The 27,254-nt window shown below is 36.7% G+C and overlaps 2 protein-coding genes and 1 pseudogene across 5 annotated transcripts in view; 2 read left to right on the top strand and 1 right to left on the bottom strand.

Moving 5' to 3' along the window:
* Positions 1-9,799: 9,799 nt before the first annotated feature.
* LOC18448024 (IN2-2 protein-like) lies at positions 9,800-15,196 on the top strand. Its single transcript, XM_006858102.4, has 5 exons — positions 9,800-10,310; positions 10,396-10,593; positions 13,122-13,294; positions 13,401-13,503; positions 14,515-15,196. The coding sequence occupies exons 1-4, from the start codon at positions 10,107-10,109 to the stop codon at positions 13,456-13,458; spliced, it is 633 nt and encodes a 210-aa protein (XP_006858164.3). The 5' UTR covers positions 9,800-10,106; the 3' UTR covers positions 13,459-13,503; positions 14,515-15,196.
* On the top strand, positions 14,408-14,853 carry LOC148783108 (putative aldo-keto reductase 6 pseudogene; annotated as a pseudogene).
* A 2,472-nt stretch (positions 15,197-17,668) lies between the features above and the next one.
* The window catches only part of LOC18448021 (binding / calmodulin binding protein), a 30,783-nt gene continuing 21,197 nt past the window's right edge, over positions 17,669-27,254 (bottom strand). The window contains exons 13-22 of one of the 4 annotated variants that reach the window (XR_016049168.1): positions 23,150-23,290; positions 22,582-22,755; positions 22,295-22,470; positions 21,895-22,216; positions 21,482-21,714; positions 19,194-19,392; positions 18,713-18,938; positions 18,591-18,633; positions 18,289-18,444; positions 17,669-18,154 (exon numbers count right to left, since the gene is read on the bottom strand). Coding sequence is in view for 2 of the 4 variants with exons in the window: in XM_088858012.1 (XP_088714138.1) it covers positions 18,070-18,154; positions 18,289-18,444; positions 18,713-18,938; positions 19,194-19,392; positions 21,482-21,714; positions 21,895-22,470; positions 22,582-22,755; positions 23,150-23,290 (1,790 nt within the window). In the remaining 2 variants the exon portion in view is untranslated. Of the gene's footprint in view, positions 18,155-18,288; positions 18,445-18,590; positions 18,634-18,712; positions 18,939-19,193; positions 19,393-21,481; positions 21,715-21,894; positions 22,471-22,581; positions 22,756-23,149; positions 23,291-27,254 lie in introns of all 4 variants that reach the window. The other 3 variants (XR_016049167.1, XM_088858014.1, XM_088858012.1) reach the window with 3 other exon arrangements.

Raw genomic sequence — 27,254 nt, 5'->3', positions numbered from 1 at the left:
AATTCAAGATCTCTCCTTCGGTTATCGGCATAACTCTTTTGCTGACACTGAGCTGTCTTGAGCTTTTCACGAATTAATGCTATTTTATCTGTAGTTATCTGGACAATTTCTGGCCCTAAAAGCTTTCTTTCACCAACCTCGTCCCAACATATGGGTGACCTGCATTTCCTTCCATACAGGGCTTCATATGGTACCATCTGAATACTGGCTTGGAAGCTATTATTATAAGCAAACTCAATCAGGGGTAAATGGTCATCCCAACTTCTTGTAAAGTCAATAACCCTCAGCATATCTTCCAAGGTTTGGATGGTCCTCTCCGATTGTCCATCAGTTTGGGGGTGAAAGGCAGTACTAAAGGTGAGTCTCGTCCCCATGGCTGACTGTAGTCTAGCCCAAAATTTAGATGTAAACCGAGTATCCCTGTCCAATACAATACTGACAGGAACTCCATGCAATCGCACTATTTCCTTAATGTACAACTGGGCCAGTCGATCTAAAGTGTACGTCGTGCGAATCGGTAGAAAGTGGGCAGCTTTGATCAACCGATCCATAATGACCCAAATGCTATCATGTCCTGAATTTGTTCTAGGCAAGCCAAAGACAAAATCCATAGAGATGTGCTCCCACTTCCATTCTGGCACAGGTAAAGGCTGCAACAACCCAGCGGGCCTTTGATGTTCAGCTTTTACTTGCTGGCATGTTGGGCATCTAGACACAAATAGTGCTACCTCTTTTTTCATATTATTCCACCAAAAGGTTTTCTTCAGGTCCTGATACATTTTAATACTTCTTGGATGTATCGTATAATGAGAATGATATGCTTCTTCTAAGATAGCTTTCTTCACACTCTCATTATTCGGAACACAAACCCGACCTTTGAATCTTAGCAAATCCTCACTACATATAGAGAATTCATTTCTCTTTCGTTGCTTCACCTCTTCTATAATTGTTATAAGCTGAGGGTCTTTCTTTTGTGCCAATCGAATCTGTTGGATTAATTGGGGTTCCGCCTTAATGTTGGCAATCATACTTACCACACCATTAATGGACGGAGTTGGATGCCAATCCACTATTTCCTCTAACAATCTCATTTCTTGGATCATTAGATGAGCTAAGACTCCTGTAGATTTTCTACTTAGAGCATCGGTCACAACGTTAGCTTTTTCTGAATGATAATGGATTGTACAATCATAATCTTTTAAGAAATCCATCCATCTTATCTGCCGCATATTTAAATCCTTCTGAGAGAAGAGGTATTTCAAACTCTTATGATCCGTGTATATTTCGAATTGCTCACCATATAGATAATGCTTCCATATTTTCAAAGCGAATACTATTGCAGCTAGCTCCAAGTCATGAATTGGATATTTCTTCTCATATTCTTTCAACTGTCTGGATGCATATGCCACTACTTTCCCATATTGCATTAATACACAGCCCAAGCCTTTATGTGAAGCATCACTATAAATCACAAATCCCCCACTCCCCTCAGGAATAGTTAAAATAGGTGCTGAAGTTAATCGAACTTTTAGTTCTTGAAAACTCTCCTCACATTCACTTGTCCACTCAAATTTGACATTTTTCTGTGTCAATCGAGTCAATGGGGTTGCGATTCGAAAAAATCCTTCTACAAATTTTATGTAATATCCTGTCAATCCCAAAAAGCTTCGAACTTCAGTCACATTACTTAGTCGTTTCCAATTAACAACGGCTTCAACCTTTGAAGGATCAACTGATAGACCTTCTTTTGATATAACATGTCCTAAAAATGTCACTTGTTCAAGCCAAAATTCACATTTCTAAGTTTGACATACAATTTCTTTTCTTTTAATATTTGCAATACCATTCTTACATGCTGCTCATATTCCTTCTGATTCTTGAAATAAATTAAAATATCATCGATGAATACCACAATAAATTTATCCAAAAAGGGCCTAAAGATCCGATTCATCAAATCCATAAATGCAGCCGGTGCATTGGTTAATCCTAAAGGCATAATGGTCATACCTTGTTCTGAAAGCTGTCTTGGGTACATCTTCACTTTTAATCTTAAGCTGATGGTATCCAGATCTAAGATCAATTTTTGAAAACACTTGTGATCATTGTAATTGATCAAATAAATTATCAATTTTAGGTAATGGATACTTATTTTTCACTGTCACTTGGTTCAACTGTCTATAATCAATACACAATCTCATAGTCACATCTTTCTTTTTGACAAACAGTACTGGAGCACCCCAAGGTGACACACTGGGCCTGATAAAACCTTTATCTAATAATTCTTCCAATTGTTGTTTCAGTTCTTTAAGTTCTACAGGTGCCATTCTATAAGGTGCCTTAAAAATTGGTGCTACCCCTGGCAATAATTCAATGGGGAATTCAATTTCCCTGTCAGGTGGTAATCTTGGCAATTCTTCTAGAAAAACGTCGAGAAATTCTCGGATAACCGGAGTGGTATCCAAATTTATTTCTTTCTTCCTATCTTCTTTGATATAGGCAAGAAAGCCTTGACACCATTTTCGAAGGAAGCGATTAGCTCGAATACAAGAGATTAAATATGATGGGGAGTCTTCTTTGACACCATTGAAGTAAAATACTGGTTGATTCGGAATACTAAAGATAACAATTTTCTTATAACAATCAATACTTGCATGGTATGTAGAAAGTCAATCCATGCCTAAGATTACATCAAAATCTTGAATTTCCAAGAGTATTAAATCAACCAACAGTTCCTTTTCTTCTATCTTTATTACACATGATTTGTACACTATATTGGTGTTAATTGAATTTCCCATCGGTGTGACTACCTCTAGAATGTATTCTAATTGTTCTGGTTCTACCTTTAAGTGGCATGCAAAGTGTTGTGACATAAATGAATGATAGATCCAGGATCAATCAAAACATGAGCTACTTTTTGGGAGATAGTAAGAGTACCTTTGATCACTGATTTTGAGGCCTGAGTATCTTGCTCGGTAATCGTAAATACTCTTCCCTTCATCTGAGGCTTTGGAGCTATCTCTCCCTGCTTTGGAAGCTATTGCGTCTGTAAGCTAGGACATTGTCTAATCTGGTGTCCCAATTTTTCACATTTAAAACAGGTTCCGGTATTCCAATAACAAGGGCTTGATCCATGGTTTTTCCCACATTTTCTACATGGTTCTATTGGGCTTTGGAGTGGCAAGAGCCTTGGCTTCTTGTTTGGCCTTTCAAACTGTTGTCGATTAGATAACGTGGGTCTAACATGACTTTTCTGATTTTTCATCTTTTGGTAATCTTCGCAATCTTTTTCGACAATTTGGGCTCGATCCACTATTTCAGCATAAGTTCTCAATTTTAAGACAGATATCCTGCTTCTGATAGCTGGCCTGAGGCCCCTTTCAAATTTTTTCACCTTTCTTGCCTCATTGTTAATCATATGTGGTGCAAACCTGGCCAATTCAGTAAACTTGACCTCGTACTGTGCTACTGTCCTATTTCCTTGGATTAACTCTAGAAATTCCATTTCTTTTTGGTCTCGAATAAAATTTGAGAAATATTTTTCATTAAATGCCTCTAGAAATACTTCCCAAGTCAAGGGTTTATTTTCTTTGACCAATACTCCTTTTGCCATTCACCACCAGTGTTGTGCCTCACCTTCTAACATAAAGACTGCCAAGGCCACTTTCCTATCATCAGGACATTCCATTACCTCGAATATTTTCTCCAATTGCATAATCCATCCCTCGGCTTCCAGTGGGTTTACAACACCCTTAAAAGAATGTGAGTTCAATTTCTTAAATTGTTCGATATTACTCCCACCATTTTCTGTAACTGACTGCCTGGGTGGATTGTTGTTTTCCATCTGATGTTGCATTAGAGCAACCATATTTTCCAAGGCTTTGTGAATTCCTTCTATATTAGCCTCAGCTATTCTGAATCTTGACTTTATCCCAGTCTATACACACAATAAATGTGATTTTAAGTACATTCTTTTTAAATTTCCATTCCTAAGAATCTTAAACCTATTGCTCTGATACCATAATTGTCACACCTCAAGAATTTACAATACTGTTATTCCTGAGATGTAATAGACAAAACATATATACATCTATTGATATGACAAATTTACAGTGGCGAGGTCTTACAAAGTAAATAAAGAAAGCTAGCACAACAACAGTATCTTCTAAGGTTGATCTTGACTAGCACTCAAAATGAATCCGTTATCTTGAAAAATGTTTACCATAGTTTGATGAGTTTGGATACTCAGTAAGTGATCATCATAATCCTAAAAATAATCATGGTTGAAAGATATCAATATTTTCAAAAAGAAGATCTATTAATAGAAATGCATCAACAGCTTCACTTTCAATAAATGCATAATTAAGTATAATCTGAATAATTGAAATGCACATAACACTTTAACGGCAATGCATAATTCAAAGGATTTCACAAAATACCCTACTGGCGTCCCAAGTAGGTTACCTATATACCCCATCAGCGTCCTGATGAGTCAACTTAATCCCTATCGGCGTCCCAGATAGGTCCACTTAATCTCTGCAGGTCCACTTATACCTCACCGCCATACCGGATGAGTCCACTTATATCTCACCGGCGTACCGGATGAGTCCACTTAATCCCTACCCGCGTCCCGGGTAGGTCCACTTATACCTCACAGGCGAACCGGATGAGTCCACTTGCATACTTAAATTATTTCCAAATCTCTTTAAACATTCGAAAGCAGCAAATATCATGTACTCAACATATCACTGAAATCATTAATATGAATCTCACTGACACCATTAATAACAGTCACTTTCAATAACATTTCAAAAATAACCAATCAAATATTTTGGGCTCAAATTTAGAAAGGTAGCAGTTTGTAAAGACATTCTAGCATAATTGCCAATCTAATATGTATAGAAAAACTCTTATAGAAATTCAAGAATACGGAATTATCACAATTTATGGGATGTTAATTTGCAATTAAACATTTCACAACAATACTATAATCAAATGCAAAAATATCATTTTTCAGATAATAAGGCAGTCATTTGCACATGAAATTCACAATGTCTAAATATTTTAAAACAGTAGAAAGAAATCTCACAATTTTACTAAAAGCAGAAATATCACATTTATTTCTAATAATTTGATAGTATCTAAAATTTTCTAACAATAGACAAGAAAAATAAATAAATTTATGTTTCTAAGAATTTACAGCATTTAAAATTTCTAACATAGATAAAATATCACAATTTTTATTTAAAAGATTATTTTTCAAGATAATGAGGTCGTGTGCGCATAAAATTTATCGCGCTTAAAATTCATGATAATAAGCAGAAATAATTATTTCATTTTATTTTAAAAAAGAATGGATTATTTTTCGAGACAATGAAGTCACTTACACACAAAACTTATAAAATAAAGATCCTGGACGAAAATATCACTATTTATTAAAAGCAGACTATTTTTTAGAAAGACGATGTCACTTACATTAATTCTGAAATTGAGGGAGCATCCGTTTTGGATGTGGGCTTATCATATGTGTTATCGTAGTCTCGTGTGTATGGTTCATAGACTATGGCTAGAGAGAGAGGTTATAAATGGAGAAGGTCCAGTACAGAGAGTTGTGGTTGGGTAGAGGAGATAAACGAAAGAATCTCCTTTCTTGTTGAAGCAGAGGATGCTTCTTGTTGGAGGGTCGATGAGCTGTTAATGAGAGAAAAAGAGAAGCCGCTTGACCCAAAAATGGAGAGAGAGAGAAAGAGAGAGACGGGCTAATAAAAACGATACACCTCATATGCAAGGTGTACCTTAAAGAGGTATTTTTATAAAACTTTAAGTGGTGGACCTAAGGTCCACCCAAGTAGAATTGAACCCTCAAGTATATTAACAATAATATCATTTATGTATTGTTACTATATATTATTGTTAATATAAAAGCAACAATATCCTAACGGTATATTAGTATTATTATTATTATTATCATTACTAATATATACTTATTATTTTATTTATTTATTTATTTTTATTTTTATTTTTGTATTTATTTCTGTTAACACCATTAATATTATTATTATATAAGTATATATATATATATATATATATATATATATATATATTTTAAAGTTTAGGATTGTTACATTAGGTGTGTTACAAAGTTCGAGAAATGTTTTTTTTAACTTTGAGCTTGGTCAATGAAATAAATGCAACCATCCAATTTCACATCCAATGGTACTTTGTACCAAAGGTAAATGGTTTCATGATATACTTTTCCATTATAATTTTATCCAACATAAAACATGACTAAATAATGGTTATAAAAATCTTGACAAAATACTTCATTTTGACAAATATAGAGGCTTTATCAAGCGATCATCATCACATGCAACACATCATATTACTAGACATTATAGGAAGATGGCTACTAAGACCGAGTTCCATTAGAACACTCCCTTCTTGCTTACATATTTGAATAAGTCAAACTCATCGCTTGTGTTTTTTTTTTAGGATCATACTCATTGATCAAACCACATCTCCATGTGTACCACTACCTTAAGTAATTCATACTCAAGCACAAGGAGGCACAAAACCACTTGGTATTTACAAACCAGCTCTTTCAAATTTGTTAACACCTATCGTCTAATATACTTACACTCCATACATATTTATAAAACAAATAACCAAAATATGACCAAAGAAGTATATGAAACATAAAATTCTCTTTCCCTATATGAACTTACCATGTAATGTGGAATATATTTCATACCTCAAAACCATGTAGTATGATACCTTAGCTTTTTTGTTCTTTGCATTTTCTTGTTGACCACCTTTTGTGGTCTTGAAAGAGTACGCAACTGATAGAAAATTTATTGGTCATTTGTTTCACATGTTATAAAGTGTTAATATCTTCAGTATTTAGATTCTCCTTTTCTCATACCGCGAAAAATACTCTTCTTCATCCCATCATTTCAAATATCATAAATTTGATTGTCCCACTCATCTTTAACTTTTCTATACTACCACCAAGTCTCTCTACATATCCATTCATTTCGAAAAAACCAATATGCTTTTATAGGTACAGTGTTTCTTCTTCTTTCTGTTATTCCCATATCAAACATTCTTCACATAGAGTGTCACATCTAGTCAACTCTGTATTACCTCTCTCTGAAGTTTTACTTGTATAAACCATACTCATGACACACTAAAACTTTTAAATGGGCCTTAAAAAGGCCTCCATTATGATGAATCCAAAGATGTGTCTTAACATGTCCCATCTTTTAATTTACTGCAGAATATAATATGAGCATCCCATAATAAAATATAATATCTGTCACCTCATAAATAGTTTATCTCTAAATCCTTTTGAATATTGAAAGACTCAAAAGTACAAAGTAGTACTTAGTTCCATCCATAAATCACACCATTTAGTGGGTCTAAGGTTTAGTGACGTTCATGTCACAATACAATTCTCAGCAGAAAATCAAATTGCCTACCTCTCAATAAAAAAATTGTTTCTCTTAATCCTCAAAGAATTTCATCCTGAAACCTTCTTGTATTGAAAACTAGACTCAAAACTAAAGCATAACATCATGGTGTAATCCAAAAAAAATATTTTTCTTCAGAGAAATAAATTAGTGATATTCTTGTTACAAAATAAATTATACTACAGAATTCCAAGATAAACACTATCTAGTAAAATTCTTTTTTCTCTCCAACCACAAAGAGTTTCCTTTTCAAACCTATTTTGTTTAAAAGTAAACATAAAATGGCAACAAATATGTTTCTACAAGCCACATATCACTTTGTTAAGTAGGTGTGATAAATATAGCTATTCATGTCTCAATGAAAACATACTATGACCTCTCTTCAATTCAAAATTTTTACTCTTCTCTTTTCATTGTTATTTTTCTGTTAAATAAATTTTATTAGAAACTATACTCAAAATGGAAGTCTAGAAAATTAGTGTGGGCTATAAAACATATGTTAAGAATAAAAATAAAATCCTGACTTCCAAGTCATTGAAATAGTTTTTGTTGCAAAAAATAATACTTACGCACCCTTCAATAAAATGACCATATTTTCAAACTACAAGAAGTTTCTTCATGAAACTATTTTTGTTTAAAACTAGACTCAATTTGATGAGTCCTAGTCAAATTTTCAGCTAAAAATAAAAACATATGATTAGTAGAAAAATTCAAGGAACTCAATGAAGGGTCCAAATTGACACCCTTCATTGATGAATTCATAACTCTCAATTCACTCATGTCGTGTGCCTTTTTATGAGTTTGTTTTAGAGGAATGTATAAAATAGATTGGATTCCATCATAAAATTCTAAAAGTCTCACAAGCTAACCACTATTAATCCCAGTGGAGGTTATTCGAATTTAGTATCGAATATGGATAGACCCCAACTGTAGGGTTTCATTCTTTTATCTAGATTGATAGACTTAGTTGAAGGTGTGACTTTTGATAGAGCAGAATGACAGATTAGGATTCATATAGCCGACTCCAAATAGTTGGAAAAATACTCTGATGATGATGATAATTAATTGTAAAAGTTAGTAATTTTTGGAAGATTAATAGACTCACTGTATTTGGACAATAGAGCTCAGGTCGGAGCACATTGTAAATTTATTCATGGGGTGCAAGAGCAACTAAAGAGGATTTTAGACTTAACATTTTTGGGATCCACTTTAGAATCAACATTCGCGTGCTTAGAAAAATTGGTTTTTGAGTCCCTAAAAACTTTAGCATTTGTATATCTCAAATAGGACGGTCTCTATTCAATATTAAGATATTATGCTTTTCAAGCACCGATTATTTTTATTTTATATTGTGAGTTGATTGTCGATTTGATTCCATGTTTGGGATGACATAGTTTATGGCTATGCAAAGTACTACCAAAGACGGAGGCCTTACTTGACCATTCACTCTCAATTTGAGTTGCTACTCCTTGATTTAAGGCATTTATTTCCTTGTAACTCTCCTTGCAAGTTTCGAAGTCCCCTTTCTCAGTGATAAAACTTGATTATGTATTCCTAATTCTTCCTCTTTGAGTCCATATGTGGTATGTCATGATCCTTTAAGAGATTGATGAAGATTTGTATTGGAGATTGATTGGGTGAAATAGGGCCAGAAAATGGTACGATTATGAGAAAATGGTACGATATTTAAAAATAGGATTTCAATTTCTTTTTGTTTTTTGCCACACAAGAGGGCTATCTCAAGACGATATTTGTCCCCTTTCGATAGCGTATTTGATGTGCATAAGAAGAGCAATTCGTCCTCGAGATACAGGAAAACATAGATGCCTTTTACAATGTTCTTAATCTCTATGCACCCAAGCTCTACACATGAGATACCAGAGTCTTGATAGTTTAGAGAGAGAAAGAGATATAATCGAATAGAGAGAGAGAAAGTTGCCTATTGGTTTTCTTGCTGGAATTACAAAGAATGATTTGTTGTTGAGAGGCCCAAAAGTTGTTCTAAGTATACTTCTCGCATGGGATAGGGCCCAATTATATAGAGCTATAAGGTGGCTGCTCATTTATTGTAGTAATGGTTACATGTACCACCAACAATTACAAGTTACGTACACCACTAACAACTATTGCAGCCCCTTAATTCATTTGTAATGGATGGTTTCATGCACCATTAATAGCTACAAGTTACATACAATTTAACTCTCTTGATGACACGTATTACAACTTCATTTTGCCTCCATCTCATAAACAGCTAAAAGACCGTTGGATGTCCCAAACACATCAACGGTTAGATGAATGTTGGATTCCCCCATACAAGTCAAGCTCGCGTACGTGCTCGAGTGATGGGCGCCTCATGCGCCAAGCGTAAACTGCATCATCAAGCGCCCTTGCGCCCACGCCCACGACCTCGTAGATGTGCATCGCACGCTTCACATGCTCTGCACATTCTCTTTCCTTTGTACTTGAAGTATGTTAGTGCTCTTAAATACAGCTCAAGAAACTCTTCTCTTCTTTATAAAATCAATGTGGGCTTCGGAAATTCTCTGTGAAAACTACAACGGCCAGTCTCTCTCTCCTAATCTCATGTATAAATAAGATCATCGCACTCAGAAGTGGCAATCAATAGTGCAGAGAGTGAAAATGAGGAGGATTAAGTTAGGTTCGCAGGGGCTTGAGGTTTCGGCACAAGGTCTGGGATGCATGGGCATGTCCGCTTTCTATGGCCCCTCAAAACCAGAGCCTGACATGATTCAACTCATTCACCATGCCATCGATTCTGGTGTCACCTTCCTCGATACCTCTGATATGTATGGCCCTTTCACCAATAAAATCCTCCTTGGAAAGGTCTGTCTCTCCGCGTACCATCATCACTGTAACTCAAATGGTTTTGGATTTTGCAATTGGTCATGGACATTGTGCTTTGCTGCAGGCTTTGAAGGGAAGGAGAGAGAATGTGGAGTTGGCTTCCAAGTTTGGAATCAGTTTTGCTGACGGCAAGAGGGAGATTCGCGGGGACCCTGCATATGTGAGGGCAGCATGCGAGGCGAGCTTGAAGAGGCTGGATGTTGATTGCAGCAATCTCTATTACCAGCATCGTGTCGATACCAGGATCCCCATCGAAGTTACGGTAGGCCTTATTAATCTAGAGGGTTCCAGTCAGTTTCCTTTCAGATGATTTAGTCATTTAGGAGAGAAAGACTCCGTACATATATTCTTGTTTAGTTGGAGAGTTTTTTCTGCCTAATCTACTTGGTCCCTTGATTCTTGGTAGTTGTTTTGTTGTTCTTTTTTCTTGTGGTTATTAACTATGCTTATATTTCTCCAACAATGAGATATAGATGTATGTTTAACTGAGATGCCAATGCATACTCTGTTTCCATTCATTAATTTAGGTTTCAGAATCATAAGAATTTGGCTAGTCCACATCTTTTAGAACCTCTGAATGATGAGTGTTTGACCTAGAAAATTAGCTGCATCATCAATCTATATTGCAAGCTTTAATCCTGAAAAATCAGAGGCATCATCAATCTATGTCGCAAGCTTCAATCTGATAGTTACTGACTTATTTCAAAATAAAAGGTCCATAGATCACAAAGGAAAAACAAACTTGATCTGGAGAGAGAACTCTCTTTTGCTTAATGTAATAGCGACGAATCAACAATAGCTGACAAAAGAACACCATCACAAAGATCATAGGGCGCCTGATTTTTACAGAGAGAAAGGACTCTCATTCAAGCCCTCCTATAAGATTTCCTAACTACTTGATCATAGATCTAATTCTTTGATCTCAGATGACATGAAAATAAGGAGTATAATATTGATTTTCTACTATAGTTTCCAGTTTTATTCTACTATGGAAAGTTAACACTTCTAACTCTAGTTGATCAATTGAAGACATACCCAGACATCCTTTGCTGAAGTGAGAAATTTAACTAGAAGACATTCTAGGTTCTATAATGTCCATGTTCCAGGACTTGAGCTAGCAGATTGCTCACCATCAACGTTGAACCATAGTTGTTGAGGGAGTGGATGCGGCATCTGGATCTGTAGGGGAACCTAGGATCAACCATGGCTGAAGCTCCCTATCTTGGAAGTACTTAGCAGCAGCTTGATATATGTGCGTGTTTTGTGTGTGTATAATGTTTATATTTTAAAGTGAATTAAAATATTAAGAAATGTGTAATTCACTTTATAGTATTATCTGCACACATTCACAATCTCTATAGGTTGAGAGTCCTACAAACAATTGAGAAAAATGAAACTAGAGGGCCATGTAAGAGCATAACTTAGGGATCACCCTAGTGCGTACTGTGAACTGGACTAGACAGAGTGATTTGCTATGGTGAGAACCACATGTTTCTAGACAGCCATGGCATTTTCCCTCTTTGGGACCATCCGCGAGTGGGGAGCCTCCTGGGTCTGAGCAGACTCAAGTCATTCCTCATTGGTTTGCTGGTTGTCAAGCACTTAATGCAAACCACGATGCTGCGAACGAAAACTAAAACCATCCTAAGGTGGTTGTTAGTTAGAAAATTGTCAGAAAGCAAAAAAAAAGGCACAAAATCAAGGACATGGGATTCAAAATTCAAGAACTTTTGAAACATTCTCCAGGATCGAGATCTTTTCAAATCATGATCACCCTATTTTCAATGGAGTCGCACCCTTCCAAAGCAATCAAGACCCCCTCTAGTCAAGGATCAATATTCTTATAAAATAGTGATTGAACGTCCTTGATGTGTGGAGCGAGCTCCACTCAGGCTCCAGGATCGCTAGAGCGAGATTTAAAGGGGGGATTGCCAGGCTCCAACCGTGCTTCCTGCATCTACACTTTGGAAGACAGATGCTGATAAGTGGTGGTCCATTTTAGTTGATCCGCATAGCTCATTTCATATCTTTCTTGACTAACCTGGTCAATATATGTAATTTTTCACAGTAAGCTTCTTTAATACCATTCATCTTTTGGTGCTATAAATACAAGACTAAGCAGCTTAATTGTGATACCTATGAACCACTGGCCATAAGAAGACAATAAGATTTTCTTATTTATGTTTACCCTATTTTGGTATCCAAATTTGGGGAGCAAGGAAATCTGACTCTAAAATCAGAATGTGATTCCATACACCAACCCCCCCAATAAAAATAAAAAAAAAACACAAAGATTCCAAAAAGAAACGGGAACTACCTAGCCACCCCAAAAACAAGATGAATTATGAAGTAGCATATGAAAATTCAAATATTAATTTGTTTGGATCTCAGTCACCTAAGGAAATTTGGAAATGCCAATCCCCAAGTATTTGTTCCATGAGGATGATCACCAAAAAATTTGAATCATCCTCAGCGACATTAATACAGCTCAAACTATGTTGCATGTTTATAAAAAACACTAATATGATCTCAAACATGACAATGGAATTGATTGTGTGGAACATGTCCTCTGACTAGGGCATGTCAGTTTGGTATTTCTATCAATTTTGCAGGATAAATATTTTTAAGTTTTTAATATGGGATTTAGCATGATGTATGTGGACAGAATCTTTGAAATGTATTGTAATAGATCCATTCTTCCTTAAGATAGGCATTACTTTATGCATTGATGAAGGGATAAATGTGTTTCGAAGTACTAAGAAAACAATATTATTTTTATTAATGTTGAAGATTGGGGAGATGAAGAAGTTAGTAGAAGAAGGAAAAATAAAGTATATTGGGCTTTCTGAGGCTTCTGCTTCTACCATTAGAAGAGCTCATGCTGTGCATCCCATAACGGCAGTGCAGATAGAGTGGTCTCTGTGGACAAGGGATGTTGAAGATGAGATTGTTCCTACCTGCAGGTTAGTGGTTTCCAGGTTTTTTAGTAATTCCAGGGTCTGTTAGATCAAAGTTTTTTTCTCTTATTTATTTATTTTTAATATTTAACTTTCTGATCCTCTGTGACAGAGAGCTTGGCATAGGGATTGTTGCATATAGTCCACTTGGCGGAGGATTCTTTTCTTAAGAGCCTAAATTTGTTGATAGCCTCGGAGATAGTGACTTCAGAAAGGTCTCTCTCTCTCTCTCTCTCTCTCTCTGTGCGTGTGTGTGTGCATTCGCACGCGTGCGTGCGCGTACGAGCCAAGTTTTGACATGCTTGAATTGTGTCTAATGTTTATACTTGTATGGTATAGTTCACTTTCTATATATACTTTATTGTGGTTAACTATACTGGCATATCTTGTTCCCAAAGCAGCATGGCCTTTTTGTCTTGTTTTTTATCTGAATGCATAGAAGCTTGTGATATAGTAGATCCATCAGGATTTCATTAGATACAAATTGTTCTCGTAAAGTGCATGGCCTTCACCTCTTCATGAAGCATGTGGGAGTATTAGTGAAGAGCAAAATTTTAAATTTTGAATTTGGTTTTTAAAATGTAAGATGCTATGATTGGTTGTAGTTGGTTGAACATGGAGTACACTAGAAGGCTATTCTTCGAACTATAAGCATGTCAAGTAGAAGATATCACAATTTCTTCATCCAGAAACAAAGATGGAAAAGATTTCCATTTTTTTACTATGCATATCAAATTTTCATTGTTGGGATAATGCCACCATGACTTCATAGCTCAAATGTAGTGAAATAATTTTGAAACAACTTTGAAGTCACACTTATATATTCAACAAAGAATTGAACCGGACAAAGAAACAGCTTGATGAAGATGATTGTTTGCGTCACCACATGAGCTAGAAAATTGTTGCTTGTTCTGTTGCATGTAATCTAGGAAATCTGCTCATTGTTCCTTCTTAATCATTTCGTGAGCTAGCAGTCAGTCCTACTAAAAAAAAATATAATAAAGAGATAAACAAATGTAATAAACTCTTTCCCTATTGGTGGAGTCTGCATTTAGAAGGCACCTATTCTGATCGTTGAACCATCAAGCCAACATAAAACTATTGAAAAAAGGTCTATTTATGAATCATGTATCAACACGGATTCTTCTTGAGTCGCCATTTTATATTGATGAAGCTGTAACTATTGAACAGAAAACTTATCGCTAAAGCTGTATTTTGATTTGCAGCTCATACCAAGGTTCCAGCCAGAGAATCTGGAGCACAACAAATGTGTCTTTGAGCGTGTTCAGAAGATAGCCACTGAGAAAGGGTGTAGCCCATCTCAGCTGGCATTGGCATGGGTCCATCACCAAGGAGACGATGTGTGTCCAATTCCAGGGACCACCAAAATAGTGAACTTCAACCAAAATGTTGGTGCCTTGTCTGTCTCTCTTACACCTGATGAAATAAAAGAACTCGAAGGTATTGCTGCTGGTGATGCAGTGAAGGGAGATCGCTATGCAGACATGAAAACAACTTGGCTTTGGGCTGATACACCACCTGTTTCTTCATGGAAAGCCACATGATTCTCTCTTCCTCTCTCTCTCTATTTATATATATACGCGCATATATATTTACCTTCAGGAAAAGCGGCATCTCTCTCTCCCGCTTCTCCATATATATATACACGACAGACATCATTGCAAGCATGCGTCCTATGTGTTGCTGTGTTTGATGTCAGTGCTTGTGCTATGAGTAATATGATATCATGAAGATCTTTCCTTGTTTTTACATACTCTTGAGTTCACAGGTCATTGCTGCTGACTCATTAGTCTTGTTGACATCTCCTAGGGAATCTAAATGATGTTTTAATTTGGATTATCTTCATCACTTCACTTATAAATTTCTCATATTCTTTTTTGAGGTAAAGGTTAATTCTTTCCAAGTTCTCTTATGAATTCCTTTAACTAATACTATACCATCAAGCTCTATAGTTAAATACTTGACCATCAAGCACTAGATTTGTTTATTTTGTATATATGACATTCTTTTTTTAATTATTTATTATTATTATTTGGCTCATTGATGTATGCTTTTGTTACTTTGTTAATATCCTTGTACAATGTTTGGAGATGTCAAGGGTGAGGTTTCTATATGATGCCCACTTTATACTATGCAGGGTAAAAAAAGTGGTTACTTAAATCAAATGTGATTTTATTTCCTCTAATTGGAGGTATAAAATAAAATCCGAATAAAATATCAAGAACACGAATACTATGCTCCTACGAGAGCATATATTGTGTATCTACTCCGTCGCTCAAAACACCTATCTAGTAAAAAAAAATTAGTCTAAAGTTTTGGGAACCACAGAATTACTAGATGATCATTTCCAAAAGAAAAAAGAAAATGAGTTTCGAGTTTTGTGACACTTAGATATAGCCCTTAAAAAATTAGACAGTCTCTATTACCTCAAATTATTTGTTTCTAGTACATGGAGAATCTGCACATGCACCATCTCTCTCACTTCCTACTTAAAAAATAAAGATAAGAGCTTATGTAGAAAAAAATCGGAGCTTAATTGGTTGACGCTTGACGATTTGCAACACAATTCCTACCAAGGGATGGGGCCATCTCCCCACTTACGCACCAAAAAATAAAACGGAGCTTGTGTACTGCACATAAATGCTGCGAATGGGGAATTGATGTGCTCAAGCCCTTGTTCATGTTAGTGAATACTGCCTAGTTGCACTTGTTTGAGAACAAGTTTGGCTCATTGGCATATGGTTCACTCACAGTTTCTTATTAGAGGCCGTTTGGATACTATGAATTACGGGAAAATATTCCATTTCTACCGTTTGTTTGAGTATGCGATGAGTATGCCAAAGATCACATAGAGGTAATTGTGATTTTAATTGAAGATTATGATATTTCTTTTGGGTATGCGATGAGTATGCAAAATATTCCATAATCACAAATGAAAATGCTCGAAGCATCTTTGTCTCATTGGATGGTTCTTTTTGTCCTTGTTTTTCCATTGATGAGTACTACCCTCTATTGATTTTCTGTATTAGGGTTTGATTTTATGTATTAGGATGCTTCTCTATATTAGCTTTCTATTCATACGGTTTGATTTCCCTCTATGTGATCATTCAATAGGTTACCTCACATGTAATCATTGGGTTTCCCAAAAATCTTCAATCACAAATTTGATTTTTATCAATCAGATGAATTTTAGATCTCATAATTTTGATAAAGAAAAATTGATCAAAATTTCAGTCATAAAATCAGCAGCATAAGCTCAAAATTCGATCGAGAGACCATTGGTTTTGGACAACGCTGTTGCTGCTTTACAACCAGCAGCAATGAGCGACGAAAGTCTCCCTAAATATTCGAAGGAAATAGTTTATACAAGGTCAAGCAAGCTTAAAATGTAGAATTACATATCCCCTTCAAAAATCCATCAGAAAATATTATTTTAATGTTGAAAAACCCTCAAATTGTTCAACTCAACATTGAGATGTACGAGTATGACAAAAAAAAAAAGATTTTCGAGTCTCAGAAATAGTGCATCTTGCAACAAATTATCTAAAAGTCCATTTTTAAGATTTTCATATATTTATAGATCTACTTGATTTTAACAAATTTTATAGTTTAAAATTTTATAATTAGATATAAAAATTGAATTTCAGATTATCCTCAGAATTTATTACACCAAAATTAAATGTCATGAAAGCCCCTTAACTAGGTGTACTGCTGCAAGATCAAACATGTGCAGACCATATTCTTTTTTCCTTCACGTAACAATTTTGTCCCAAAATTCTTACCAGTTGCATGGAATACACACAACATCCTCCCAATTCCCCATCATCTTTATTTAACAAACACAGAAGGACAGGTTGTCTTTATTATATTTAAATCAAAAACCAAGATAACACCAGCTATTTCTTCTTTTCTTAAAGTTGATCAAATTTTGCAGATTTTTTTGTGGTGTTTTTCACATAAAAAACGTCCAGAAAAGGCATGGTCACCAAACGTGTTAAGAAAGAGTCCCATGGCATCTTCATCAAATAATTTATCTTGTTAGCCCATGTAAACTCACCCAGACCTATCCCAAATATCTTAACTGCAGATCCATAAGAGTACATGAATTGACAGGGAAAAAGATGTAAATAGCAAGAACTTCTAATGAAGACGTTTCTCTAGAATAAAGCAAAGCATATGAAGGCAGGCTCTGACATTGGTGAAAACTAGAGCATCAAATGGAAATACCATATCATCATGAGTGCATACATGTAGAGGAAGTTCACGATTCGAGGGAGTGCATATATGAAAAGGAAAGTGAATCTTCAAGCAATTCACTTAAAGCATGCATGAGTGCATACAAGGAGAGGAAGGTTCACATTTCTAAGGAGAACAATGAATCTTCACTGAAAGAGAGATGAGAAGCCATATCATTCTCGTATAATTAGAACTAATCAATTCACTGCACCTAAACGCTGTGGAAAAAACTACACTAAGAAGCTCTAAACACGTATAAACATGAAAGAGATACAGAGAGGATGTCCTCAAAGTATGGCAGCCTTATACAAAGCATTTTGCATAAATCAAAGCATTAGAAAGACAAAGCTGGATGAACTAACTGTGAATACTACATCACAACTCAACCATGGTTGAGATATTCCATGGTAACCCTTCCTTTGCAGGCTGAAACCAAAAACCATTCACAATGCACTGCCAAATGCTTAATCTGGAGAAGAAATGAAATCTTAAAGACACGGCTCAATGCAGAACACTTTAGATCCTTATCGATGAATAATGAGCTTCAGTAGGCTAAAAGTCTCTTTCAATTTTTTATCTCCTCCTTGCTTTCCTGAACAACAAGCATTCCTGCACACAAGGATAACCACCACTAGCATAATCAAGACCTGGAATAGAGAGAGAGAGAGAGAGAGAGAGAGAGAGAGAGAGAGAGAGGAGATGAGAGGGGAGGGGATGGACTTGGTTTACAGTGTCTGTCCAACCTCTTATCAGACTTCGCCTTCATTTCCAAATCCTGAGCAAGAACCTTAAGTCTTTTCACAAGAGGGGTTAGCTTGCTAATGGACTCAACACCTTCCTTCACGCCACAGAGTTTCTTCAGCAGGTCAATGGTGATAAAGTAACCTTCCTCTTTGTTCCTGTAAAATATAATCCATGCATTTGTCATGGAACAACCTTTTTCTAACTAGATCAAACTATACTGGGCATGACTGTGACCCAAACACATCTCTCTCTCTCTCTCTCTCTCTCTCTCTCTCTCTCTCAGATTGGGCAGGAGGCTGACCAGCTGCAAAATCATAGATTTGAAGCAGTCCAGTAAATTATTCCTGTAACAGTAATTTTTACCTTAGCAAGCATTATTAAGATTCATCAGTTTAAACCTCCATTAAGAAACATCTCACTAACCTGAGCAGCTCTCCGAAAATTATCTCCATCGACTCATTTGTACTGATTATCACTTTTGCCAAATTCTGGTAACGAGCTAGGTTTCTCAGAGTAGAGAGAGAACGCTCCCGTACTGCTTGATTTGGAGGGCTACGGTTAATTGAACGAATGAGCTGCAATAATGCTTGAACGGCCCCTTGTTCCACAAGTACCTCGCAACACTTCTGTGAATGTTGTGTTGCAATATCTGCACAGGGAGACAAATGCAAGATGCCAAAATGAGAGAGAGAGCGAGAGAGAGAATTCACATAAAATTACACTGGTAGGACATTCAGTTACTTACAAATGGCGAAAACAAATGCAATGCACAAGGGCTGGCGTTAAAATAACATTCCACATCCTACTCTCATTACAGAATACAAAAGTATACTTAGACGTAGTAAAAACAAAGTCATTGAGCTTTTGAGCCCATGTTCGCTAAACGGGCAAGTAGATTCCTTACCTAAAGTTGAACATATATGAAGAATGCTACTGACTTTTTTGCTGTTAAATAATTCTGCAAGAGCATCAATAAGACGATTAATAAGGCGCATCCCGTCATCCACATTTGCTGCTGACTTTTGCATCCGAGACCGCAAATCAAGTAATTGCTCACTTGACTCAGGACGCCTTTTCCTCGCCAAGTACCCCTTCCAGTAAGACTGCAAGAAAAACCAAGAAAAATAAAATGCATTGCACAAAAGGCGTTACAAAATTGGCAACTGAATCGCAAAAGTAAAATGGTTGAAAAATCAATTTAAGTCAACAGTTAAATGAGGATTAGAGATTCACTCTGGTAAGTGCAGCAATCAATATAACACAAACATCATTGCCATGTTATGCACATGTAGTGTAGGTAGTAGCATTGAACAAGGGAACAGAGATTTTGTGAAAGAACGAACCTAAAATAGCTGACTGAAGCAAAATTGTTGATCAAGACTCGATCACTTACATGATTCAAATTTCAATTACAACAATGAAATCCAAGAGAGCCACAAGCTACGAGGATTACCCATAATAAGTACAGCTGTAGATGACCAGCTGACGGCATGCATTTGTTCCTAAGAATCAGTAGTTTCTAAAGGAAACTTCACTTGTGCCAGTTCCAATTACTAAAGACAGTATGTGCACACTTCTGCAATCAAATTTTGAAAACTCAGAATGGACGCAGGACAAGGCCGTAATATGGCAATTCGACTCGTCGAGTCCTGTATGAGTAAAACATGAAAATTCTACTGCATATTCTGTTTCTTTAAATATCGTGGAAAGCTTCAAAATTCTACTCATTAAGATTTGGCACTCACATTGACTCCCATTAAAAACTGTGATCTAGGACAACTCCTGAGGTCTTAATTCCGAGCTTTTAAATTTAATCTGGCACATCTGCTTTTTCTTTGCAACAAAATGGATCTAAAGATGGCTGCATGCAGATGGGCAGGGCATAGAGATTCTCAATACTTGGAGACATAAACAGGAGAAGAGCACAATGAAGGGGATGCAGAGGATAAATGCTGGAGCTTAGTATAGAAAAGGGTTATTTTGTGACTATACTAGTGATGCAACGCAATAGAAGAAAGTGAAGACATCACAAAAATAAAAGGGGACAGGAAAGGATACATCTAATGCAGATGAGAGGTGCTCATCACAGAATAGCCAGGACAATGGAAATGGCAGATGCATAATGGCAAAGTCTTACTAGAAATTAGTAATGAATTCTAAACTCCAAGCAATGTGGTTTTAATATACACAAGAAATTATGAGCACCGCAAATGTACCAAGACTATCCACAGTCACTTTACATCCAGAAAATCAAAAATAGAAAAACATTTCTTTATTCAAAACACAAAGATGTCATAAATGTAGACACGACAATAACAAGTACCAAACACGACAAAGGATGCGATACATTCTTATAGAATTAAAAAACCAATTGGAAAATTGAAATGATACCTACGAGAAGCATAATCTACATGGAAATACACAGCAACTAGAATGTCATCTGTAACCCTAGGTTGTGACATTCAGGCTTATAAGCTCACATATTGGTAAATTTGTATGGCAAAAGAAAAAGGAATGTCGGGCCTAAAACATTTACAATTATAACTTGGTTAAGTCATGTATAAAACATTGAAGTAGTCACCAAGGTTGTGTCCTCACATTACTGATCAGAAAATAGCTTTTGCAATGTAACTATCAGGCTTGAACCCACAGCTTGATTGAGACGCAACTATTAATGGTTTCATATAAGTGAAAAGCATGGAGATGAAATATTAGCAGACTAAAATGTAACAAGATAATCTGATTAGATAAACAACAAACAACACAATCTACAAAGTAGGAACAACTAAAAACTGCATTAGCACCCTTAAAGTATGTGAAAAATCTGAGAATAGTACAATTCTTTTCTATTAGCAAGAATGGAACAGGCTTGAACAAAAAGGTTCCGATGTGTAGTAGTATCCCATGCATTTCTCTTTTCGATACTAATATCCTTTGCATTCAAGAACCATGAGCAGGATACTTAGGATAGCAATGTTGTCAACCATTTTTAGTAACTGAATTGATCTCTAAAGAACATCATGATACAACTTGAAAGCAAGCAGGACCTTTAACAAACTAAGCTAAAGAGAAAATAGAAAATTCGCAGGAAATCTAAGAAGCTAGACCATGTAAAATAATTGGAATCAGGACAATATCACATGAATTGAATTAATATTCTTAAAGACCAGAAATTGTAAAAGTGAAACCCACTTGTACGAGAACAATCCGCTGCTTTGACCTCCGAGCATCTCGACGAGCAAGCCACCCACGTATGTAAGACTGAATGATAACTGCAGATCTAGTTATCAATTTGTGTTCCAAAACTCTCCTCCCCCACCTCTGCAACTTCACAATGGAATATAATAAAACTTGCATTTCAATATTTTGGTGGGAGCAGCTCTTCAAACCATCAGGGTTACAAATACAACCAGCACCAGCAGTTTCTACACATAAGCCAAGGTATTGACATTTAGGCATAAGCATGGGGCCTTGAACAAAAGACAATTGTATATTGAAATAAGCTTAATACACAAGTTCTGGAGAATTCATTTTAATAAATAAGTGTAAACTAGCAAGAAGACCCTAATGAAACTTATGACGAGTTGTCAAAAATCTAAAAATACCTAGAAACTTATCCCGAAGAATATGCCCCCTAACAAACCGTTGAATTTCGGTGACGGCAAATCTGTAGCAGTTAAATGCTTTCCTGTATTTAAAGCATCTGAACCAACTTTGTATCTGGATTGCAGCAGCCTTTTGAATTAGAAAGCTCTTCCTTATTGCAAAGCAACGCCAGCATCTCTGGATCTTGACTGCAGCAAGATGTTGAATGCATATGGAACTACGAGCTCTAGCCCTTCTCCAAGCATGTTGAATCCTAGCAGCTGCCTCTGATTGAAGCCTCCAAAGTTCTTTTTCCCTGATGATTGCTTGACTATCATGAAGCTGGGCAAGGACAAGGGAAAATTTAGACCTCTCCATGTAACCACGAATATGACACTGCAAAACTGTTACAGCGTCAACCTGCTCAGCAAAAGCTCTTGCTTCCATGAGTACCAATCTTTCCCTATGATGCTTTCGAGTAATCCAACTCCTCACTGCCCGTTGTATGAGCAGCACAGACCTTTTAATCCTGAGAAAATTCCTCCTCTCGGCCATTAAGGCAAAATAATGCTTGAAGACAGCAGCATTTCTTTCTCCTTCATTCCATATTACCAAATAGAATGAATAAGTCTTAGAATGAACATAAATCAAAAACATCTCATTCACAATAAACCATAAAAGAATTTAAAATCGATCTAGAATTTTACCAGCAATGAGGTCTTGAACATACTGGCTCCAGTTACTAAATAAATCCAGTCTCATTACTTTCAACCAAGCTCGAATAATATTCTGCAGTAAGACTATGATAGCCTTAATCTTCAGAAATTTTATCCGTTCAATTGAACCTCTGTAATGAGCTTGTATTACCAGTGCAGCATTTTCTGTAGATCAAAACATATAAGCATGACAGCAAGAAAGAATGAGCCAATGAATGCACATTGGAATCAACATTAACAACATTGTATATAAAGAATAAACGAAATTTTAGAACGGTCCACTAAATCAACACATGACATGCCCATCCACATAAATGGAAGAGGCACATGCAGTGAGAATCAAGTGGCCACAGTTGAAAACAGTACAAAGAAAGAGATTTATCAATAGCAACAATTGGGTGGAGAATGAAGCAAATAGTAGGCCAACAAAGAAATATCGAAGTATCAAAGTAGCAAAACCAACAGACATCACTTGTTGCAAGGGCATCAGCAATTAATAATGAGAAGACAACAAAAGAAGATGAGGATAAATCAATCATATCAAAGGAAACAAACTTACCCCTCTGACTTTCACTGAATTTCCTCTGAGATAACCAATGTCGCACACTTCTCTGTAAACAAGTGGCAGCTAATTTCACCTTAAGGTACTGCTTTCTTTCAGTTATTCCTCTCCACCATGCCTGAATAACCTTTGTGGCCACTGTAACTCCAAGGAGTCGTTAGTAAACTAGTAAAACGGAAGTGACACAAAGTGGAAATACAACAATAATGAAAAGCAAAGACTAAACCATCGCAGAAACTGCAGCAGCAACAATGCATGCAGCAAGAACAGCCAGATGATTTATACTGCCAGGGCCATAGCAAAAAACATAGTTCACATACTTAGGTGATGCTGAAATGGCATCCATTCAGATTAATTAGTGACTTGCATGGAACAAGTTCCAGAGTTATGAACTAGTTTCAATTGTGCTTGTACATAAAACGGAAAAGCATCCTGGCTTCCAGATCAATAAACAGAGCCAACATACAAGTCAACCAAGTCAAAATCATTGATACAGCAGATTACATTCAATAAAAGGGCCAAAGCAAGTCAATTCCGGCGAAGGCATCAAGCGAGTGCAAGGAGAAGAGGAAGCAGCTACAAGGCTAGAGTGTAAATTTTCAACCATCTATTATGGCCATATTTGTATTTTGGCCATCTTGGTGTCATATCACAGAAATAGTCTTAGTTACCTATGCGCAATCCTAAAAAGCTGTAACCATAAGCACCACACTCATATCAAAAAAGTCCCGGTATTTTAGGAATAAAGCAAGAACTAGCTCTTTTTTTGGGCAGCGATAAGGGTATTTTCAATGGCATTTTAACAATAATTGTGGTTCCAACAAATAAGTTTCTCCATGAATACTGGCTTGCCAAAGCTAGCACACATCACTCTCAACTAGGTTTGAGAGAAGTTTAATCACGTGGCTGACATTCTGTGCTCCCTTAAATGTGTAAAATATTCCATTGATCAAGTGAGGTATATAGGAAACAACCAAAACTAATATTTTACTTGTTAAAGAGAGAGGTATTCAAATTGAAGTTGACCCTTCAAATCAAGTTTATCAGAACCAAACCAACAAAGAAAAGAGTTTATAGTCACAACTGGCAAAAACATTGGATGGTCCAATTAGAAATATGATATTAAAACCATACAGGACCGGCCTGTACCAAAAGCACTGGTGCCAATACTATCCAGTCTAACCCATGGAATGGATGGTCCACTGAACCAGCGTTGCACCAGTGGACTGGCCTATCCAATATTGCACCAGGTGGTCCTAATAAAGCTTCTTTTTAAACTATAATTATATTTGGGATGGATATGAGGTTAAAATGGGAACTTTTAGAGAGAGAGAGCTACTTTAGTTGTTTTTCTCTCTATTTCAAAACCCCCATTTTTGTTGGCAAAAATCAGGAGTTGGGGAGGGTTCTGCCCATCGATTGATGCCAATTGAATTTAGAAAAGTAAACTAAAAGAAGTTTATTTGAAACTTTATTTAATTTTTCTTCTTTTAGAGGCATGGACATAATTTTTTTTATTTTTGTTGGTTGAATTGTGACTTAAGGCATGAGGCATAGAAGGGATATTTAATTTAGAGTTTTTAGGTAGTAAAGTTACTATTTTCATGGGGTGACTTGTTTCCCATAGTGTGACATTAGGATATGGCAAGAGGTATGGGATGTAGATATGGAAAGTGATTAGAGTTGGACATGAGATTCCTAACAAGGGAGAGATTTATGTGGGATAAGGTAACTCTTACTTTAGTAGGAGTTATGGATCTTATGAAGAGATTCATGGTAGTCTAGTTTTTGGGAGTTACATGATTTAGAGAGATGAGGGTGTAACGTCGTCTTAAGGAGACAACTACAATTTATAAGGGGCTTACGTGTTGAGGGGAGGGGGTGAGAGAGAGAGAGAGAAAGACGTGAAGGGGAGAGGAGAGAGTTATTTTTATTATTATTTTTAGTGTTTCATATTTGTATTTAAGAGAAGGAGTATGTTTGTAGAGGGACTTGATATTTTTTGTAAAGAGTTCGTTTTTATCAAAGAAAAAGGAGTTTCTTCCCCCCTTAGACCTTGATTTACAGCCATACTACTTTCTCCTTAGATCAAGATCAAAAGAAGGCCGAATTTAATTTCTGGGCCCCTTTCTCATCATTTGGTATAAGAGCGACAGTTAGTGACTACGATTGCAGGTCGTCTAAGTCGTGGTCGTGGGAATGTTGTGTTGTACCGAAGGAGTTACACAGTTGCGGCAAGAAAGAGATCTGCAGCAAGGTGCCCCAGACGAAGAGATTTCTACGTTGATGGATTTGAATCGCGAGGGTCTTGATGGAGATGGCCACGAAGAGGGGCCTAAAATTAGGACAAAGCAGGCTGATGAGGTGTCCGATCATCCAAATTTGCTTGATGCCCGACAACGTCAATGGGAGTGTGGATCTAATCAAGATTCGGTAGCCAACCACCCTGAGGTCGATATGACCAAACATAGGGGTAGGGATCGGGAGGAATTACGTGATCAGCATCGATGCATGGAGATACAAGCGTAGGGAGTCCGATTCAAGTATTAAAATTAATCTCTGAGAATTTTGTGGATAATATCTCCCCATAAGAGTTTTTTGACAGGTTGAGTACAGTTGAGCGCTTCTTTGATTGGAAAGAATTGTCCTATTCAAAGGAGGTCGAACTTGTGGCTCTTAAACTTAGGGGACTTGCATCAGTATGGTGGGAAGGATGGGTCTGAAAGGGCAAAAACAAATCATATCATTAGCCAAGATGAAAGCAAGGATGTGTGTGCAATTTCTCCCACTGAGCCATTCACAAACATTGCACCAACAGTTCCACAAGTTACATCAGGGTGCAAAATACTTTGAGAGTATACAGAGGAGTACTACCGCTTAGCCTTGCATAATGGGCTAGCAAAGATCGAGGATCAAAAAGGCGACGCCTTATGTTTCAGAGCTACAGAGTTCAATCCAAGATGAGCTCGCCCTACATCATATGCCTCAGTTGGAGGCAGCCAATCAAGCTGCCTTGAAGGTGGAGGAATGATAAAGAATGGGGGCAGCTACACGTCGACCCACACTCGAGTGGGATCATCACAAACTAAGAGGATGGTGCTCCAACCCAGGGAGTCCCTGCAACAAAAGATGGCCCAGCTGCCAATAACCGAGCAGGAACCAAAGCCCAAGAGGCTGCTGGTCCAAGGTGTTTTAGGTGCAATGAGGTGGGGCACCAAGCTGCAATGTGCCCATTGAATGCAGACCAACGTCACACCAATTTGGTAGAGCCCGATCATTGCACTGAACAAGGAGAAGACCACGAGGAACGCCTAGTGATTGAGGCTGAAAATGAAGCTGATTTTGATAATCAAACCAATGAAGTGATGGCTGATCAAGGAGATACCTTGCTGGTTAGACGTGCTCTCTCATTGCCACTGCACCTCAAGAAGAGCATTGGCAAAGGACTAACATATTTCGCACCCGATGTACGTGTAATGACAAGGTTTGCAACATCATCATCGACAGTGGGAGTTGCAAGAAGACATAGTAGATAAGTTGCATCTCAAAGTCAGAAAGCATCCACATCCTTACAAGGTTGAATGGTCCAAAGGGTAGGGCTAAGGTATGCTTAATTAAATTTTCTATTGGTAGTTTCAATAAGGATGATGTTTGGTATGATGCTTGGTATATTTGAATTTAGTAGAACCAGAAAAGAAGGAAAATGAGCCTTGTTTTATAGAAATATCTTCATCAAGTTTTTCTAGAAGTGGTGATCCGGCTTGGAAATATGGTCATACCTTGAATCCAAATAACAAAAATTGTATTAGGTATAATTATTGTGGAAAAGATACTAATGGGGGTATTTACTGGTTCAAGAAACACCCTGTCAGTATTAAGAGGGATGTTGCCCCATGTAAAAATGTTCCTGAAGCTACCATGAAGGAGATTATACAATATTTGAGTTCAAGGAAGCGCAAAAAGAAAGAAAAAAAGAGGCATCAGGTAGAGCAGCCAAGACTTTTACGGCCTCATCTACATAGAGTAAAAGAGAAATAGAAAAAGAAAAGGAAGAGGTAGATTCAAGAGAAACAGAGGGGGACGAGTGTTATGTTGAAGAGGG

Source organism: Amborella trichopoda, chromosome 2, assembly GCF_054954075.1.
Source record: "Amborella trichopoda isolate Santa Cruz 75 chromosome 2, AtrichopodaSantaCruz75HAP2 v2.0, whole genome shotgun sequence".
Lineage (NCBI taxonomy): Eukaryota > Viridiplantae > Streptophyta > Magnoliopsida > Amborellales > Amborellaceae > Amborella > Amborella trichopoda.
The sequence above is the reverse complement of the archived record's forward strand: the minus strand, read 5'-3'. Positions and strand labels throughout refer to the sequence as shown.

Excerpts from the sequence above, each read along its gene's own strand:
- LOC18448024 (XM_006858102.4), top strand. The coding sequence starts at position 10,107 with ATGAGGAGGATTAAGTTAGGTTCGCAGGGGCTTGAGGTTTCGGCACAA. Across the intron at positions 10,594-13,121 it reads GGATCCCCATCGAAGTTACG|ATTGGGGAGATGAAGAAGTT; the intron begins GTAGGCCTTATT and ends TTAATGTTGAAG. Across the intron at positions 13,295-13,400 it reads GAGATTGTTCCTACCTGCAG|AGAGCTTGGCATAGGGATTG; the intron begins GTTAGTGGTTTC and ends CCTCTGTGACAG.